The 20,761-nt window shown below is 42.1% G+C and overlaps 2 protein-coding genes across 6 annotated transcripts in view; one reads left to right on the plus strand and one right to left on the minus strand.

The window, feature by feature from the left end:
- The window catches only part of LOC137421260 (GMP reductase 1-like), a 905,715-nt gene that overhangs the window by 306,436 nt on the left and 578,518 nt on the right, over positions 1-20,761 (plus strand). The window lies entirely within an intron of this gene.
- Positions 1-20,761, minus strand: part of LOC137421265 (furin) — a 141,862-nt gene that overhangs the window by 61,739 nt on the left and 59,362 nt on the right. For 3 of the 4 annotated variants that reach the window (XM_078771639.1, XM_078771642.1, XM_078771640.1), the window contains exons 4-5: positions 17,697-17,837; positions 2,727-2,803 (exon numbers count right to left, since the gene is read on the minus strand). In XM_078771639.1, coding sequence (XP_078627765.1) covers positions 2,727-2,803; positions 17,697-17,837 — 218 coding nt within the window. The remainder of the gene's footprint in view (positions 1-2,726; positions 2,804-17,696; positions 17,838-20,761) is intronic. The other variant, XM_078771641.1, reaches the window with a different exon arrangement.

Below are 20,761 nucleotides of genomic sequence, written 5' to 3' on the forward strand. Positions count from 1 at the left end.
CCTGTGACTGATGCAACAATTATCGATGGGGCAGCTGTGGTTCAAATCCTAAATCCTGGAACATCAAGAACATTTCAAGAGTATGGAGAAAGAGTGTTTGCACCATACATCTCTGCTCAACTTGAGAAAAGCAGCCGCATTGACCTTGTCTGGGATGTATACCTACCTGCCAGCCTGAAAGCCTCAACAAGACAGAAGAGGGGAAAGGGCAAGACAAAAGGGTGACTCCTTCTACTGTGATGCCAAAGAACTGGAAGGACTTCCTTCGAGTCGATGAGAACAAAACCGAATTGTTTGCTTTCCTTTCACACGAAGCTGTTCATCTTCCTCCAGCAGAGGGCAAGGAACTGTATGCAACAGATGGAAGTGGAGTTCTCTGCTCTCCTGCTGAGTCATACTTGGCCCGCCTTGCCCCATGTTCGCAAGACGAGGCCGACACTCGTCTACTTCTGCATGTGGCAGATGCTGTGCAAAAGGGGGTGTAAGAAGGTGACCATCCGTACCGTTGATACTGATGTGGTGGTACTGGCTGTGGCTTCATTCAGCAAGACAGCTCCTGATGAGCTGTGGGTTGCCTTTGGTGTCGGGTCAAGCTTTCGGTACATAGCTGTTCACGAAATGGTTGCCACAATGAATCCAACACAGTGTCTGACTCTCCCAGTCCTTCACGCTTTCACCGGGTGTGACACTGTAGCTGTATTTGCTGGCAGAGGAAAGAAGACTGCCTGGGAAACTTGGAAGTCTTTCCCAGAGGTGAATGATGCTTTCAATGAACTCCTATGCATGCCAAGTGAGGTCAGTGAAGGATCAATGTTACTAAGCGCACTTGCTACCAGGCCAACTGTTGGAACCAGGCATTGGTCATGGATCCAGAGATGCCAGAGCCATCTGACTGGGGCTGGATAAAGGAAACAACTGGGTGGGAGCCTCTTTGGACCACTCTCCCTGAAGCATCAAAGTTGTGCCATGAATTGATCCACTGTCGCTGCAAGAAAGGATGCACTGGACGCTGCAAGTGTGCCAGAGCTGCACTCAAGTGCACTGCACTGTGCTGTGCTTCTGTTCTGGAGACTGTTAGATTTTGATCATTACCAATTTTCATCATTGCACTTGATTTAATGTAAGCTTTTGTGGACATACTTGATTAACTACAGTTATTTTTTCAGAGGTTATTGCATCATTCCTTGCAGTGTAAACACTTTTTTTCATCATTTCTGGTCTTTGGGTGTTCTGTACCTATCCCTCCCTGTACCTGAAAAAATTAAGTTTTAAAAGTTCAAATGAACTTTTTCCAATAGCAGTTCCAACTGCAGTATCATAAAAATAGATATTTAACGTAATTTGACTTTGACCTTGACCTAAATGCATGTCCTTGAGTTCTGGCGATCTCAAAAGTATCACCAAATGAATGGGCATCCCCAATTTAGTTGGAAATGACACCTAAAATGTTTTTCTACACTGTTTGGTTCCAAAATTAAGCGTGTTTGAACATTAGACCCGGTGGACTGGTGGCCATATTGGATTTGACCTCTCACGGTCCTCAGAGGTCAAATCTGACTTCCCTCCACATCTGAAAATAAACCTTATGGTATGCACTAACTATGTTAAAAATTTCATGGCCCATGGCAAATTTCATGGCAAATTTTTTTTTCTCATAAAATGCACAATTTTTGTGTTTATCTGCTGCACTAATATATATATATAATATATATATATATATATATATATATATATAACTGTAAGAAATAGTAGAAACTCCAAAGTACGAGCAGGGCGTCTCATTTGTATTGAATAAATAATCGTTAGATTAAATAAGACGCGGACGTAGCTTCAGGACGTTATTAAAGATTAATTAAAGATCGACGTCCTGAAGCTACGTCCGCGTCTTATTTAATCTAACGATTATATATATATATATATATATATATATATATATATATATTATATATATATATATATATATATATATATATATATATATATATATATATACATATATATACGTATATATATATATATATATATATATATATATATATATATATATATATATATATATATACATACATTTGTGTGTCTGTTCTCATGGGAATGGACGGACGGACAAGACAGACAGACAGACAGACAGACGGACGGACATTTGGTGAATTATAGTAAGATATATTCAAGGTATGCCAAAAATTTGTATAGTTGCTTTTTTTTCCTCTTGTTAAACACATGGAAAGTTATGCCTTGAGGTAAAGTAAAAATTAAAGAAATAAAAATAATAATAAATCAACTGTAGAGTGTATACCTACTTTTGGCACACTTTGTATGTATTTGGTAATGCAATGCAGAGTACAGAAGCACTTTCAGAAAGCTGAAGGTTGTGGCAAAAAGCATGTGAAACACCAGGGCGACAATTTATAGTCGGGTCGAGATTCACTCCCAGGCTGGAAAGAAATCCTGCCAATCCAGGAGATGATTTTTGAAACAGGATGAAATTGTAGTGTCAGCAATAATGTCCGAACCATGTTCTGAAATGTCTTCAAACTTTATCCATCTTTATCCATACCTCCTCTCCCCCTCCCCTTGTACACATGGGAAGTGATCCAAGTTGTCAAGGAAACTGTACTATATAAAATCCTGAACAACATCCACCTTCAAATTAAAAGCTTGAGGACCTCAAAGGTACAGTAGAATATTATGTTATTATGTTGAGCCAGAAAGACATTCACATCACTCACCGATTATTGTCGTCTTTGGTTTCACGAGCTTCGGGATCGGGATCATTTCCGTTGAGGTCGTAACTAGCATCTGGATCCTGGAAAAGGGAGGAAAGCAACAATTACGTAAATTAATCTTCCCTGTCAAAAAGACAAGCAGAATTGCTCCAACAAAGAAATGTTGAACATGCTTGGAACAAAACCACACAGAATGTGAGCACAAACCTGTGAGCACAAACCTGGAAACCCAGACATCTCTAAAGATAGACACATTCTAATAAAACTAGAACGATGCCGCAAAGTATAGATTTGGCCAAAAATCACAACTCAAAAATAGAATCATAAGACTTTATCATTACATTAAATTTGAATTACAAATGCAAAATTACATTAAATTAAATAACAATCTCCACTGCGCTGTAAATGCAATTCCAAATTGACAAGAAAAGGTGTAGCGGAGAAATAATTTTGGTTTTTTTCATTGTTTTTTTCATTATTACTTGTGAAAATCGAATATTTTTAAACCATATAGGTTGGTCTGGTGTGTTATTCTGTCTGTTTGTCTGTCAATAGCCTACAGGTCACAATTTCAAACTGATCTTCAGGAAACTTCCACCAGATGGTAGAGTTGGTCATAAGGAATAAACCTATTGATTTTGAGGTCCCATCTTATTCACTTGAAAATTAAATAGCAATTACATAGTGCATCACTGAATTGGGAAACCAACTATGTTATGGTCAAAAGGTCAAAGGTCAACTCAATGTCTTACTTTCAAAATTATAAATTTTAATCCGATTGACCTGAGCTTTGATTAAGATTGTCAATTTTAATCTTAATGAAATGGACAATTTGATGTATCCATGGCAACATTTTTTGGGGGGAGAGGGGTGGATTTTGTATTGTGCCCTGCATGACATCTTGTTTTTTGTTCGTTGTGGTCTGCGTTATCCTCTCTTGAATGATTCACTCTGATACCTTTAAGTTTTTTATTTTGCCCCAAAGCATTATTATAATATTTAATATTTGATATTGGACTATCGTGTTGCATTGAGAGCCGGTTCATTACAAGGAGACGAGATTTGTGCCATGATGACCTCATGGTGCCACGTCTGCAGATTCAAATCTCACATACTTTGTGTATTCGCCAGTTTGTCTGCTCTTGAATACCCTTGTCTGACATGCGAATTGTGTGCCAACACATCCTGCATGTTATTTAGACACCAAAGAAGGGAGATGTGAGCATAAAGTTTCAATTGAAACAGGAGTCAAGACGGATTTGCATTTTCACCAAAATGCTACAAGATGGTGACATTTAATAATCATCACAGGCAATCCTTGCAGATTCTACTGGTGTAACCATGATACAACTTTACGGTAAAGATTCGAGCCAAGAGTTTTGGTCTTTCTAATTGCTTAAGACCACTTTGATTAAAAAATAACACAAGAAGACAAGATCAGAATGAGAATGCATCAGGATTCCAGATATGAGAAAGTGGGAGAGAGGGAAGCCTAAATAAGAGCATCAAAATTTTTGATCCGAGAGCAGCTGTTGGGTTGATCCCACGATGCTCATATATGACATTGACAATGGCTGGGGTAATGCCAATCACATCAATGTCATATACATGTATGGTAGGATCTCCTAACAACTGGATGATCTTTCTTGGGAAAACCACATTTCCAAGCTGGCCTCCAAAGCCAGTCGCCGACTGGGCATCCTCCGTCGTGCGAAGTCCTTCCTCGGCACACCTGAGCTCCTCACCACATACAAGGCTTTCATCCGCAGCTCAATGGAATACTGTTCTCCCCTATGGGCCGGTGCTCCTGCCTCACACCTAGCTCGGCTTCACGCTGTTGAAACCAAAGCTTTCAGAATTATTGGAATCTCCCGCGATGAAGCTATCTCTGAGGGCCTTTCACTCACTCACCGCAGGCAGGTAGGTGGTCTTTCTGTCTTCTACCGACTCCTCTCCGGCCTTGCACCGCCAGCTCTCTCTGTGCTCTGTCCCCCAAATATTCCTACAGGTCGCACAAGATCTGCCAGCAACCCTCTGATGGTTAAACTGCCGAAATCTCGGCTCTCTGCTCACCTTCACTCTTTCATTCCTCTTTTCTCCCGCCTCTGGAACAAACTCCCTCACTCCCTTCAATCCCACTCCTCCCTCCAGGTCTTTAAAACAGCTGTTCACCACCATCTCTTATCTTCCCCCATCCAAAACCTTGATCTTTTCTACCCCCGCTAATTCACCCCAGATCCACGATGTTTGAAATTCCAACTTCTTTCCTGGAAGTCCTGGCAGTGTCCATATGTTTTATACCTCTCCCACCGCCCCCTCCCCACGCCCCCCCCCCCCCCAAAGCCCTCGCCCTCTCTCAGATCTCTCGATGTCTCCATGTCTCTCGGTCCCTGCTCTCAAATGTTGTGTTTGTGTCCTTCCCCCTCTCTCCCCATCTTGTCTACCGCTCCCTATGTTATATGTTTTATGTGTCGGTTTGTCTTTCTGTGTGATTAATGTTCGCTCTTTCACGAGCCTCGATCTTGTATACAAAAAAAAAAAAAAAAAAAAAAAAAAAAAAAACTGTGCTGGAAACTAAAGTTATATGGAAGACGGTGCAACCATCTTACGGTCGGATAAATGAAGGCGTTGCTCCAGTTTCAGCAACAAAGTCAGCGCTTTGGTCGAAAAACTAAAAGTGACAAATAAGGAGCTGGAGATTCAGTCCACAGAACAGAAGCACATTTTACTGAAGTGTGATTGATTATCCTATGAGCAATAGAAAGCCGAAGGTGAGAAATGCATCTCTTTGTGGTGCTCTGCCCGAGGCAGGTTCAATATTTCCAAAGCAACTCCATCACATAAATAACACTGGATGGTTGACTTTGCCTTTGAACTTGTAGTCAGGGCAGGGAGTATTCAGGGTGCTGGCAATAAGTCATCCGATCTTTCTAAAAGACACCATGGGATATCTGACGTTCACCAGCTCATGCCAGCACATGGGAAAACCGACTTAATGCTATTCCGAGGGACGGTACACTTTATGAGGCAACGCTTTGCCTGCGAAGCAACAATCCCAACAGTTTATAGTCAGGTTGGAAGTCGAACCCAGACTAGATGGCTCAAAGGTATGTGCACTACCTCTGCACCATTCTGTTGGAGAATCAAGGGATATGACCAAACAAATAATAGACAAGCAACAACATGTACTAAAATGAAATATTAAAATGAATTGTACAATACACAAAAAAACAACAGGCATTTTAAGGCCATTTTCCCTGCAAGAGCAGGGGTTAGCCTTGCGGCCCGCATGACAATCTTCTCCATTTTGCCATATTTTCTGCATCTCTCCTTGTTAACCCCCTTGCCCGCATTTCTTCTTCCACCACCTTTAGCCAAGTCTTTCTCGGTCTTCCCCGTCCTCTACTTCCTTCTACATTCATTTCCATCACTCTTCTCAACCAGTCACTTTCAACCTTCCTCAACACATGACCAAACCATCTCAACCTGTTTCTCTTCACAGCATCAATCACAGGCTCTATTCCCATCATCTTTCGCAATTCATCATTTGTCTTCCTCTCTCTCTCAACGATACTCCGCACATCCACCGAACCATTCGCATTTCCACCCTTTCCAGCCTTCGTTGCTGCTCTACGTTCATTACCCATGTCTCGCTCCCATAAATCATAACACTTCTCACACATGCAGCATACACCTTTCCCTTCAGCTTCAACGACACTCCCCTCCTCATCAGCACACCACTCAGTTCCTGAAAACTTCTTCCATGCACATCTCACTCGAGCAACCGTTGCCGAGTCTGATCCACCTTCTCCATTCAGCATGTCTCCTCGGTAGCAAAATGTTTTCACACCTTCCAGCTTCATGCCGTCTCCAAGATCCAACTCAACATTTCCTCCATCTGCAGCTCCCTCTGTGCACACCTTACATTTGAATGTAGCTGCCACACTGGTTAATGACCCTCTCAGACCACTACATTTTTGATGAACCCACTCGGCGCACATTGTACATTGAATGGAGTTCACTCCGACACCCTTCCTGCACACAGTACACGGCCACTTCCCAGTTCTTTCATGAATTGCACAATGACTCACTATTTTTATGTGAACAGGCCAGAAGTTAAATATTTTTTTTCCCAAGTGTTGTGTAAATGTGTAGATATATTAACATCTTTGTTCATCATATATAATCTATATTATAATAGGCTACGGTGATTCTGTCTGTTGGACGTCTGTCCGGGGGTGTGGCTTACTCGGTTTGCAGAGTAGCTCCACTCACTCCTCCTTCTCGAATAGCTTTGAGGCCTGTTTAGTTAGGCCCGTGCTGTCTTTCTCTCTCACACAGATTTATTTCAATTCTAATTCGATATATCATTTCATTTTTCGCAGTCGCTAACATAGTTTTAGACTCGGTTGAAAAAAAACGGGAAGAAAATCCGATGAAAGTTTCCGTTTATAGAACGAAATGAAATCTCAAATGCCTGTAACTTCAACGCCTTCTTGAGTCTCTCGCACGCCTTTATCTCCAATCTAACTCACCATCTGAGTTTCATTTTTATTGATGGTTTTAGACTTTTAGATGGTTTAGGTCAGCAACGCGGGAAAATGCAGAGATATATTTTTTTAAATACACCATATCACCGCCCACCGCCCAACCGCCAAAAACCGCCCAACTGTATCATACACCGCCCAACATGACACAGACCGCAACATGTCGACATTATCGCTTTTTCTTTAAACCGAGTGAACCGAGCCGAACCGAATAAACCGAGTGAATTCACCGAGCGAATTTCATCCAATTCCACCGAGTTTCATGAAATTACCGAGAGATATTTCTTCGTTTTTATTTTATTAGTTACCAGCAGAAGTACCCAGCGTTGCCGGGCGGGGGAGGGCACGTACACTTTAAACATGTATATACATGTGAGATATATACGTGTGGGACATGTGTACGTGTGTGTGTGTGTGTGTGTGTGTGTGTGTGTGTGTGTGTGTGTGTGTGTGTGTGTGTGTGTGTGTGTGTGTGTGTAGATGTATATATATATGTGTATAATGTGCACATATGTGTATATGTGGATACTGTGTATACATATGTGTATATGTGTCTGTACGTGTGTGTGTGTGTGTGTGTGTGTGTGTGTGTGTGTGTGTGTGTGTGTGTGTGTGTGTGTGTGTATGTGTGTGTGTGTGTATATATATGTAAACATGGGCCGCTGTGTGTGTAAAGTGTGAGGAGGTATTGGAGAGGAAAATGCAGAGATATATTTTTTTAAATCGCGCCATGATGATAAATGAAAATACACCGCCTAAAATAACAGTCGACATATATAAAAAAATTCGCTTTTTCTTTTCCGTTAAGATATATTACTTTTACTTTTGATGACAGTCGTCACAAAACGACATATATTTCTTCGTTTTTATTTCATTCAACATTATTAGCCAGAAGTAAAATTTGGTTCAGGAAATTACCGAGAGATATTTCTTCGTTTTTTTATTTATTAGTTATTTGCGCATACACTTTAAATAGGTTTATTTGAAATCTTTAATTTTCACAATGTAATTTATTTGTCATTTGATGATGACGAGACACTTCCTCTTGACCATCGTGACAATTCATGCGTTGCGTGGAAACTTCCATTTCCAAAATGAATGGCACAGTCGATGAAGAACGCAGACTTGAACAGGATGCAGCAAGAAAACGAATGAGAAGGGCGAACGAGTCCGTAGTCGAACATCAATGCAGACTTGAACAGGATGCAGCAAGAAAACGAATGAGACGGGAGAACGAGTCCGTCGACGAACGTCAATGCAGACTTGAACAGGTTGCAGCAACAAAACGAATGAGACAGGAGAACGAGACAGTTGAGGAACGTGAACATAGACTCGCACAGGATGCTGCTGCAACAACGATGAGGAGGGAGAACGAGACCCTCGACGAACGTGAACACAGACTCGCACAGGATGCTGCTGCAACAACGATGAGGAGGGAGAACGAGACCGTCGATGAACGCCAACACAGACCCGCATGGCATGCTGAGCAACAAAGACGTTGGAGTGCTCAGCAAACATATACAACCGCAGCCATAATGAATCCGGCCAAAGTATCCGATAATATTGTTCAAGAGCATAATTGCGGTCCATTGACGTCACCATGTGTGTACTGTTCTGCACACCATTTCACAAATGAATCAACAGGACAAGGGGATGGATTTACACTGTGTTGTTCCAAGGGAAAAGTTAAATTGCCTCCACTATTTGCCGTACCTGCTCGACTGCAACAACTTTATCAGGGTGACGATGGAAAATGTCGCAACTTCCGAGACAACTTCCGAGACGAATTACAATTCGGCATTAGCTTTTGCATCAATGGGTGCTCAGATCTCATCTCCTCCAGGAAATGGACCATACTGTTTCAAAATCCACGGTCAAATTTACCATCGCTGTGGTCCATTACATCCATCACATGTACATGAACAAGCACAATTTGCACAATTATTTATTTTGGATACAGCTCAAGCTACAAAGGAACGTATGAATCGACCTGAGAATCACAGATGTTTGCAAGAATTGATGGCAGAACTGCACAACATACTATCTGACGTTAATCCTTATGTCACATGTTACAAGACTATGTTCGAGCGTGAACAGGAAGAAATCAGGAAAGCTGTCCTTGAAGATCGCCTCCCTTCTACCTTGGAAATGCATTTTCGTCGACTGTGTGCAGACGACCAAAGACGTTACAACATACCAACTGCTGATGAAATTGCTGCTGTCTTCGTTAGTGGACAAGATGGTGAACCACCTGCAAACAGGGATTTCCAGGTTCATTTGCATGACCAGGGCTTACACAATCTCTCTCCACTTTCCTCTCACATTGATCCCATGACATATCCCATTCTCTTTCCACATGGCGAGCCTGGATGGATGATAAACATGCCTCACCAGCGACAGACTGCGGTTCGAAACAAGGTAACTCATCGTGAATTATATGCCTACGGACTGGCTATTCGAAATGAATTCAGCACTATCCATTCTTCGGGGAAATTGTTCCAGCAGTATGTTGTCGACGGATATTGCAAGGCAGAAGCAAATCGACTGCAATACTTCAAACAAAATCAGGAAACCCTTAGAGCCATGGAATACAGAGGACTACTGGACCATGTCCAGAACGTTGCTGCTGATAACCAACGTCCTGTCGGTCGTATCGTCATTTTGCCATCGAGATTTGCAGGGAGTCCAAGAGCTATGCAGCAGAACTACCAAGATGCTATGGCCATTGTTCGCAAATTCGGAAAACCAGATCTTTTCATCACGTTCACGTGTAATCCAAAATGGACAGAGATACAAGAAAATATCGGACAACACCAACGAGCTGAAGGCAGACCAGATTTAGTGGCACGCGTGTTTCATCTGAAATTAAAAGAGTTAATCGACGATATAACGAAGAAGCACGTGTTGGGCAAAGTACGTGCATTTCTCTACGTCGTCGAGTATCAGAAGCGTGGCCTACCGCATGCCCACATATTACTCATGCTGTGCCAAGAGGATAAAATTTGTACCGCCGAAGACATTGACAGAATTGTTTCCGCACAAATTCCTAATTCAAATGAGTCACCAGAGATCCATTCCTTGGTGAAGTCTCACATGATACATGGTCCGTGTGGCACTTTAAATCGCCATTCAATTTGTGTGAAAGATGGAGTGTGCAGTAAAGGCTTTCCAAAAGCATATGCTGCAGAGACACTTGCGAGCATAGATGGCTATGCCCTTTACAAGCGTCCCCCAAATGGACCCACCATAACCGTTCATGGAACCGATGTTGATTGACAATTTATGGTCCCATTCAATGCTTATTTACTGAAGAAGTACAGAGCACACATCAACATTGAGGTTTGCGCAAGCATAAAGAGTATAAAGTACTTATTTAAATATGTGTACAAGGGACATGACTGTGCCGGCATCGAAATTCGAGAGCACGGGAGAGTGGAGGTGGACGAAATAAAGACCTATTTGGACTGCAGATATGTCAGTGCCCCAGAGGCAGCATGGAGATTGATGGAATTTGAAATGCACAAACAGTCCCATTCCATCACCAGACTTGCGGTACACTTACCTGAATTGCAGACTGTTGTGTTCAGGGATGGTAACGAGGAAGAAGCCATTGTACGACATAGGGGTACAGCATTTACAGCTTGGTTTCAGTTAAACCAGAGAGACCCTGAGGCACGAAGTTATCTGTACCATGACATTCCAAAATATTACGTATTTGAAGATGGACGAAAGACATGGAAACTTCGATGCAGGGGCGGCAACAAGGTTATCGGACGCATGGTTTCGGCAAGCCCTATGGACATTGAGCGCTTTCATCTTCGTGTACTCCTGCTGCACTGCCCTGGTAAAACATCATTTGAAGATCTCAGAACCGTAGATGGAGCAGTTTGTGAAACATACAAGGATGCAGCCAGGAAATTACATTTAACAGAAGATGATACAGAATGGGACAGGTCCTTAGCTGATGGAGTTATCTTTGCCATGCCACAACAATTGAGATCTCTTTTTGCAACCCTATGCATATTCTGCACACCAACAGATATGTCGGCACTGTGGCAAAAATATAAAAACGACCTTTGCGAAGATTTTGTGCACAGCGGCCATATCTTGGAACAGAGTATTTTCATGGCATTGCGAGAAATACAGTCCTTCCTCCTGAGACATGGACAGACCTTGGAAACATTTCAGTTAACAGTACCTCCAGACACTGTTGAAGATCTTTCGAGCGATGATTATCAGTATGTACCGGGAGATGAACATGAAAAAGGTGAAAACAACAGACAACTACTAAATGATGACCAAATCCAAATTGTAGATGAGGCCCTACAGGCCGTTCATTGTAGGGACCAGTACACAGGCAACCGGTTGTTTTTCGTTGATGGACCGAGCGGAAGTGGCAAGACCTTTCTCTATAATACGCTTCTGCACATCTTGCGAGGCCAGTGTCGTTTGGTTCTTCCAATGGCGTACTCGGGCATTGCAGCAACATTGCTAGCAGGGGGCCGTACATCGCACCATCGATTTAAATTGCCAGTGCCCATTTTGGAAAACTCCACATGCAACATATCACCTACGAGTAAAGATGCAGATGCTCTAGGAAGGCCAACCTATTCATTTGGGATGAAGCACCTATGGCTCCAGCATATGCTTTAGCGGCTGTTGATCGATGTCTCCGGGATGTAACCAGCAACAACATTCCTTTTGGTGGAAAGGTCTTACTTCTTGGTGGGGACTTCAGGCAGGTTTTGTCCGTTGTACCTCGCGCTGCACCTGCAGCAATCATCGCCACATGCATCAAGCGTAGCAAGTTGTGGCCAAAGTTCAAACAGCTGAACTTAACATCAAACATGAGAGCTAATGATGACGAATAATTCTCAAAATGGTTACTGTCGGTTGGAAATGGGACTGTGGAAACAATTCCTGACTCAGCTTTAATACGACTGCCTGATCGTATCTGTGTAGAAGACAACATTTCTTTAGCAGAGGCTGTTTTCGGTAATTTGAACGAAATCCATTCAAACTATGATGCGCTGGCACAACGAGCCGTGTTGTGTCCAAAGAATGAATCCACATTTGTGATCAATGATGAGATACTGGATGCATTTCCTGGGGAAGAAAAGACGTACTTCAGCGCTGATTCCATTGTCTGTGATGACCCTGAAGAGGCACTAAATTATCCCATGGAATTCCTAAATCAATTAACTCCTTCTGGAATGCCATTGCACAAACTTTGTCTCAAAGATGGTGCTGTCATCATGTTACTCCGTAACTTTGATCCGAAACAGGGACTGTGCAATGGTGCAAGATTGGTTGTTAAAAGATTGTTACCAAACATAATAGATGGAGAAATAATTTCTGGCAGTCACAAAGGAACACGCACATTTATACCCAGGATTAGTATTGCACCTTCCGATACAACACTACCATTCGTACTCAAACGCCATCAATTTCCAGTTCGTGTGGCATTCTCTTTCTCAATAAACAAGAGTCAAGGTCAAACATTACACAAAGTTGGGATTTACTTACCAGAACCCGTCTTCAGCCATGGCCAATTATATGTTGCATTGTCGCGTGCTAAACGATTTGAGGATGTCAAGGTAAAGGTAGTCAGTAATGGCTAACAGGGAAAAATTGATGGCCACAGTGGAATCTTCACCCGTAATGTTGTTTACCCGGAGGTCTTGCAGTGACACCATTCAGGCAACAAAAGGAGGGCACGAAGGAAAATAGTTAATTACTCCAACACATTTAGTTGCGGTGATTGAAAAATCACCGGACCATTGTTGCTGTTTTGATGCTTTTTACTGCTGTTTTGATGCTTTTTCACTGCTGTTTTGATGCTTTTTCACTGCTGTTTTTTCACTGCTGTTCTGATGCCTTTTCACTGCTGTTTTGATGCTTTTTCACTGCTGTTTTGATGCTTTTTCACTGCTGTTTTGATGCTTTTTCACTGCTGTTTTGATGCTTTTTCACTGCTGTTTTGACGCTTTCCACTGTTGTTTTGATAGTGTTTTGATGCTTTTTCACTGCTGTTTTGACGCTTTCCACTGTTGTTTTGATAGTGTTTTGATGCTTTTTCACTGCTGTTTTGATGCTGTTTCACAGCTGTTCTGATGCTTTTTTGCCATTTTTTTTAAATATAAAAATCTCATTTCAAAAAAAAATTCCAAAAAAATCTCACAATGATGACATATAATTCACCGAAAACGTTGAAGCAACCGCATAATATTACGGTGATGTTTAACTCCGAGTGAGAATAGTTCTAAATTTTAAAAACTTTCTTCTGATATTTGTGATTTATTTCAAACAAACTATTTCCCATCTACACAGGCATGTATTCCTATTAACGTTATGTAAAGTACATAAATTGTGTGGATTACATCATTTGTGGATGTGATCAATTGCCAGTAACCATTTTATATAACTCAATGTGCAGGTGCAGCATCTAACTCAATATGTCGAAATGTCACACACATCCATGCCCGTGGGATTCCCACGGGTGACCCCGCTCGTATAAATATAATACATGTACAAGCTTGTTAATGATCCTCAGGCACAGCAGAAACTAGAACAGCACGCGGTAGAGTGCATACCTTCGCCAAGCTGAACATTTTACCTTTTGTATCCTACTGATAGGCCGGATCTGGATCTTGATCTGGACCAGAATCAAATCGGCTTGTTCTGGTCACCTAACCAACTCGTCCACCAAGTTGTGTCATAACTCGTTCACAACGTTTTGAAATATCGTGCTATATATCATTTTGGCTCAATTTCTCAATGGTGAAGAATCACTGAATTTATTTTTTAATTCTCGTATCCGGATTCGGATCTTTACCAAAATGGAATCAATTCTTCTTTATCACACATCCAACCTGTCCACTAAGTTCCGTCTGAATCCATCCATAACCTTTGGAAATATTGTTCTATATACCGGTTTTAGCCTTATCACTCAATGGTGAAGAATCGCTTAAAAATTCTCGGATCCAGATCCAGATTTGGATCTTTACAAAAATCAAATAATTTCGTCCTTGTCACACACCCAACCTGTCCAACACGTTTCATCCAAATCCATCCACAACTTTTTGAGATATCATGTTCACAGACAAAAAAAAAGGCAGACAAACAGACAGGGATGAAACAACCTCCACCCACCTTTTGTGGTGGAGGTAATACAAAAGGACAATGAGAAAAATCAAGGATGGGAAGAAAGGCAATGATTTGACCTGAACTAAAACTGCAAAAAAGGATTCCATTAGGCCCCACTCTTAGTTACATTTCCCAAGGACACAAAACGACTTCTTCCAATCCATAGATGGTGAAATGTGCAACCACTGGGATAAGCTTGAGAGAATTTGGAAACAGGGGTTTTCAGCAAAATATATATATATATTTGGGACATCTTTAGCTTTGCTTAGCATGATAAATTCACTTTCAAAGACTGACAAAAAGAAGTCAATTTGCTGCAGTTGCCTTAACGAAGGAAAGCATCGACAAAGTGCATCACATCAGTAATTTGACGAGGAATAAATCGACTGTTGAGAGGATAAAGGAGAGTAGCTTCTACATGAGCTGGGTAACGTTGGTTAGTTGATCGACCAATCTATGAGCTCTTGTGGATATTGACAGTGCAACTTTCTGGAGAACATTTGAGTTCCAACGGCTTCCTGCGAACGTTTCTTCATGACAAGAGTCATGAGCCTCGGGATACACCGAACGAGCTGCAATTTTGATTACCTTTTTGCAACTATTTTGAAAGGTCACGATAAATATTTCCATATTGTATACGAATTCATATCTATATATGGCAAGCGCTTGTATATACACTCATATACACACTATACATTTCAAAGTCATAGGTGAAATAATTAATCTCCCCAGCCATCCACCTTAAAAGAGAGAGCAAACAAGGTGGATGCAGCAAGTGTACCTCTTTGGAGCTGCGGCCCAAGCCGAAACGCACAAACAACAACCTCCGATTACCAAAAGATGGCTGCGTAATCGTGCCATTACAGAAAACCACATAATGAGCAACAGACGTGACCTTTTTCGCAAGCGATACAGAGCAATGCACGAAATGGTACACGGGAGCTACCTTACCGGATGCTGATGGCAATGTCAGGCCAACAACAAAACAATGGCATACTCTGATCTGGGAAGGTTCATAGTGCCGGCCTGTGTGGCAGAAAGGTGAAAGAAAAAGAAGAACCACCTTTAGAGGCCATTTTTCCCCGCAGAGCAGGGGTTGGCCTTTTTCGGGCACCGTGGTCCCCTTTTTAAAGCAATGCTTTATGGCCGAATGCCCTTCCTGCCACCAACCGTTAGTCGCCTCTTGCGACACACAGGGAATTACCAGTGAACTGGTACTCAATTTGCCGACCTCAGAAGGATGACAGGCTGAGTCAACCCCCCGGCGTTAATTCGGCGACCGACCGGGATTCGAACCCAGGATCCTAGGATCCCAAGCCGGCACCCTAACCGCGAAGCCAACACCAAGCAAAAAAAAACCAAAAAAAAAAAACCCAAGAACAAGCACCTTGCTTCTCATGACGGTACATACATAGCTCTTATCAGTTGACAAAATGCATTGTTTTTGAAAAATGCACAACTCATGCACCAACATCAGAGTTATGTAAACCACTACCAACCACAGTGTCTACTGATTTACAAGGTTACCAGTAGATACTGTGTACAACCCGACATAAAATGACCGCAGAACACAAGGCGTTGCAGACATAAACTTAAGGCCATTCAAAGTATCTTTGGACTTTGATGTTATGACGTCAGACAATCAAAAGTCACTCAGGTAAAATCTTGTAAACGTCCAGGTCATACATATACATCTTCATATTTCATCCCAATGAGGTTGCTTGTGCACATTTTCTCAGAAATATAAGAGGTTGCTGTCAAGCCAATAAAAATGAAAGTGTGTGAAGCTCAGACGCACCCCGTGTGCCCAAGCGGATTACCACGGATGTGAAAACGACCATTGCTTTGATCACACAGAATTGAAAGAGAGAGGAGAAAGAACCTTCCCCTGCAGCTGCAACCACAAGTAAAAAAAAAAAATTGGACAACAAATCAAAGTACGTATCAAGGTTCTCATGGTGGAATGTCTGGATTGTCTACATCTGCTGTCCTGTAAACACTGCCTGTTGCATCAGCAAACTACCGAGTTGGATCAGCAAACGATCCACTGACACCAAGTTTCATGACATATAAAACAAATAATGCACTGAAAACCTTCACCTGTAGTCCAATTCACTGTATCCTTGCATTCGGCAAGAAAAAAAACCGTTGTGAGAGAGGTGGGAGCAGCGACTCTCGTCCATTACAAACAATTGAAGCATGGCAAGCTGCTTTTCCACGACCTGTTGCGCAGTTGGAGCAATCTTTGGGGATTTGTAATTTATTTTTCTATTGTGAAAATGCCACAGAATGTGCTCTAAAGCCTCTGCGGTAGGAGACGACAAACTGCCATGTAATACCGAGAGTCTGTAACAGGGGCAAAGGAAATGCCTCACAATCTGTGGAACATTTGCTTTGATGTTGCCTGCACAGTCCTCTGCCGGCTGGCTTTCACAGTTTCCCCTTTCATCCCTGCACATCCCGGAGGGCACCTTCATCCCATCCTGGCCGCTTGTATCTGCATCTATGCGCAGATTCTTCATCCTAGTGCAACTTCACTGTAAATGATTTTCTACGTCACAAACAGAGATCAAGGAGCATTCTCTGGTCAGAATTGGGAAACCATTTCTCTATAACCTCTTTGTAAAAACAAACTCGTTCAACCAAGACCAGATGAAAACCAAATCAGAAGCTGGATATAAAATCAGGAAGCACCTTGCATTAACAGGGCAGTAAAACACACATTTACTATTTATTTAATTTTTTTTTAACAGAGATTGAGGCTGATGGAAGAGTGAGGGTGAGATGCCAACACATCAACAATGGAACATATGGTAACTGGCAGACCAGGAGGGAGAAATTGGACAAGGAACAAACAGAAAGAAAACATAATATGTAGGGACATACAGACATGACGCAGGAACAGAGGGGATATACACACAAAGGACATACGAGCCGACAGGAAAAGCTGACAAACGGGGTAAATGTGAAAAGTGCAGGCGAGCTGGAGCGGAAAGTCAAGAGATAAGAAGAGATCAAGAATAGGAATCGGGAATGTCCAGATGCCGATGATCCAACAAGTTAAAGGAGTGGTGGGAACCTTTTGCTACATAAATAAGATGAGAGAGAAATAAGAAAGAATCAGAATGCAAGAATGAAAGATGAATGAATGTATAAATTGTGAAAAGAACAAGTCCAGCCAAAGTTAAGAAATCACAAATCAAATCAAATCAAATCAAAAATACAGACAGACAATGAAAGGGTAATAAAGAGAGAGAGGGCGAGAGATGAAGACACATACATAGTTGGGCGCCAAGTCTGGATGAGCTTTCTCAATTCCATCATCCAAGATGGAAACGACGACACCATGGCCCGTGTATCCTTGATCCCAGGCAGAAGGAACATTGAGGTGACGCTCCATGTGGCTTCTTTGATCAGGTCCCTTAATGCACAAGGAAATTACAAAAAGACAAAAGAAAAATGGCTCACAAACCCTCAAAGCCAATATTTAAAAAAAAGAAGTAGTTACAGATCTGTTTTTAAGAGGCACTTTCGAAGGATACACATTAGACATAGGGTGATTGCCCCCCCCCCCCCTGCCAAAACCCCTACCTACTCTTCCTTCACTCTCCTGTCCCCCATCCCTCACCTCCCTTCTCCCTCTTCTCTCCTCACCAACCCCCATACGCTTCCCCCACTCTCCTGTCCCCCAACCCTCACCTCCACCTCCCCCTGCTCTCCCATCCTCTCCCCCTCCACGCATCACACCTGATCAGAAACAGCCATTAAATTGTGTTTTTCCATTTAAAGCATCAATGTTTGTCCGATCTTCTTTCCGTTTTTTGCAAGTCTTAACCCATCTTAGCCATGATTAAAAATGAAATTAGATATTGAATGAGAGCTGAGATAAAGCCAGGAGAGAGTCAGAAAATATGGGCCTTACAAAAAAGGCCTATGGAATCTCAGGCCTATACGGAGTACAGAAGGCCTATACGGAGTACAGAAGGCCATTACGGAGTACTTTATCTCTTTGCTGATGACTCCACTCTCGGCCACTCCATTCGTCATCCCCCAGATCGGCAGTCAGCAGCCTCCTCACTCTCTGCAGACCTGGACAAAATCAAACACTGGTCAAACAAGTGGAACATGTCTTTCAATCCTGACAAATCTCACACTCTTACGATGGCTCTCCAAAAAGACCGACTGGACAACCCTCCGATCCACTTTCTGAATAATCCTCTCCAAGAAGTTCTGTCACTCAAACTTTTTGGTCTCACTATCTGCCATGATCTTTCCTGGGAAAACCACATTTCAAATCTGGCCTCCAAAGCCAGTCGCCGACTGGGCATCCTCCGTCGTGCGAAGTCCTTCCTTGGCACACCTGAGCTCCTCACCACATACAAGGCTTTCATCCGCAGCTCAATGGAATACTGCTCTCCCCTCTGGGCTGGTGCTCCTGCCTCACACCTAGCTCGTCTTCACGCTGTTGAAACCAAAGCATTCAGAATCATTGGAATCTCCCGCGATGAAGCTATCTCCGAGGGCCTTTCACTTACTCACCGCAGGCAGGTTGGTAGTCTTTCCGTTTTCTACCGACTCTTCTCCCGGCCTTGCTCCCCCAGCTCTCTCTGGGCTCTGCCCCCAAATATTCCTCCAGGTCGCACAAGATCTGCCAGCAACCCTCTTATGGTTAAACTGCCAAAATCTAGGCTCTCTGCTCACCTTCACTCCTTCATTCCTCTTTTCTCCCACCTCTGGAACAAACTCCCTCACTCTCTTCAATCCCACTCCTCCCTCCAGGTCTTTAAAACAGCTGTTCACCACCATCTCTTATCTTCCCACATCCAAAACCTTGATCTTTTCTACCCCCACTAATTTCACCCCAAATCTACTTTTTCGAAATACCAACTTCTTTCCTGGAAGTCCTTGGTGTCCTTGTGTTTTACACTTCTCCCACCCCCCCCCCCCCCCCTTCCCATGCCTCCTCCACCCAAGCCCTCTCCCTCCCACACATTCCCGATGTCCCTGCTCTCAAATGTTGTGTTTATGTGCTTCCCCTTCTCTCCCGATCTTGTCTACCGCTCTCCATTTTATATACTTTGTTTGTCTGTTTGATTTGTGTGTGTGATAAATGTTAGCTCTTTCACGAGCCTCGATTCTGTATACAAAAAAAAAAAAAAAGTTGGCGTAGTTAAGAAATTGTGAATGGATTCAGGCGAACTTTCCAACCAACGGGTGGAACTAGCACACAGGCACAGAACCTTTTATAGTATAGACTTAATGAGGGTGGGAAATCCAGGAATGTCGCAACTTGGGTTTCAACACTGTTCACCTCCCCTTTCTCCCAAACCCCCTACCTACACCTCTACAACCATCTGCTGTAACATGCAGATCATTCATTTTATTACTGTAGCTGGAAAAGTAAATAAAAAAAAAGTGATTAAAAAACATTTTACAACTCACTATCGGCTGTCAATAAGCCAAGTGTTCAGGAGAGTGGTGCAAAGAGCTACGTCCAAAAGCCAAATGGAACACACCAGACTGATTTTACCAGGTGTCTGCCATTCAATTTAAAGGAAGTGAAAACAAGTACATATAATTCAAAGTACACCGCCCCCATGCCAAATAAATAAATATCTTCCAGCGCCGCAATTCCAAGGCACCTTAGGTGCCCGGCAATACCACTGTGCAGCTCATAGAGACTGTATTGGGAGGGAGAGGTGCAAAATAATTGATTGATTAATTGCATAATTCAAATCAATAAATAGTGATCATAAAATATTTTATTAATCAATTGACTAATAGCATACCGAAACAAACAGTGCTTCATCTGAAGCTGTAATTTTTTGAAAATTAATTAAATAAGCCATTAATTGAAAATAAATAAATAAATTGACTAATCAATAAATAATAATTGATCGATTAATTAATTAATCAATAAACCAAAAATACCCTTTCCAGTCAAATCACTTGGTCATTGTCGTGTCCAAATATTAGCTTCCTAGCTCAAAAGGTGCCCGAGATATTGCCCAGATGAGAAAGAAAATAAACAAATGATTAATAATGAAAATAAATAAATAATAATCATTAAATAATTAAATAATTAAGCAATTGGCTAATAGAATACCTAAACCACCACCATTTCATCCAAATCTGTAACTAATTTTTTTTTAAATTAATCAAGGCATTAATCGAATAATTAAATAATTACTAGCAACGGTACCCGCCCTACGGGCGAGGCTTCAATTGGGAGGCCCAAATGAAAAGGTAAAATATCAGAAATTGAAGGCTTTTTTATTTTAAACGATTCATATAAACATCCGTTGAATCATATCACATGCAAATCATCAAAATCTAAACAGTATC

This window comes from Myxine glutinosa, chromosome 2 (assembly GCF_964187855.1).
Source record: "Myxine glutinosa chromosome 2, kmMyxGlut1.1, whole genome shotgun sequence".
NCBI classification, from domain to species: Eukaryota; Metazoa; Chordata; class Myxini; order Myxiniformes; family Myxinidae; genus Myxine; species Myxine glutinosa.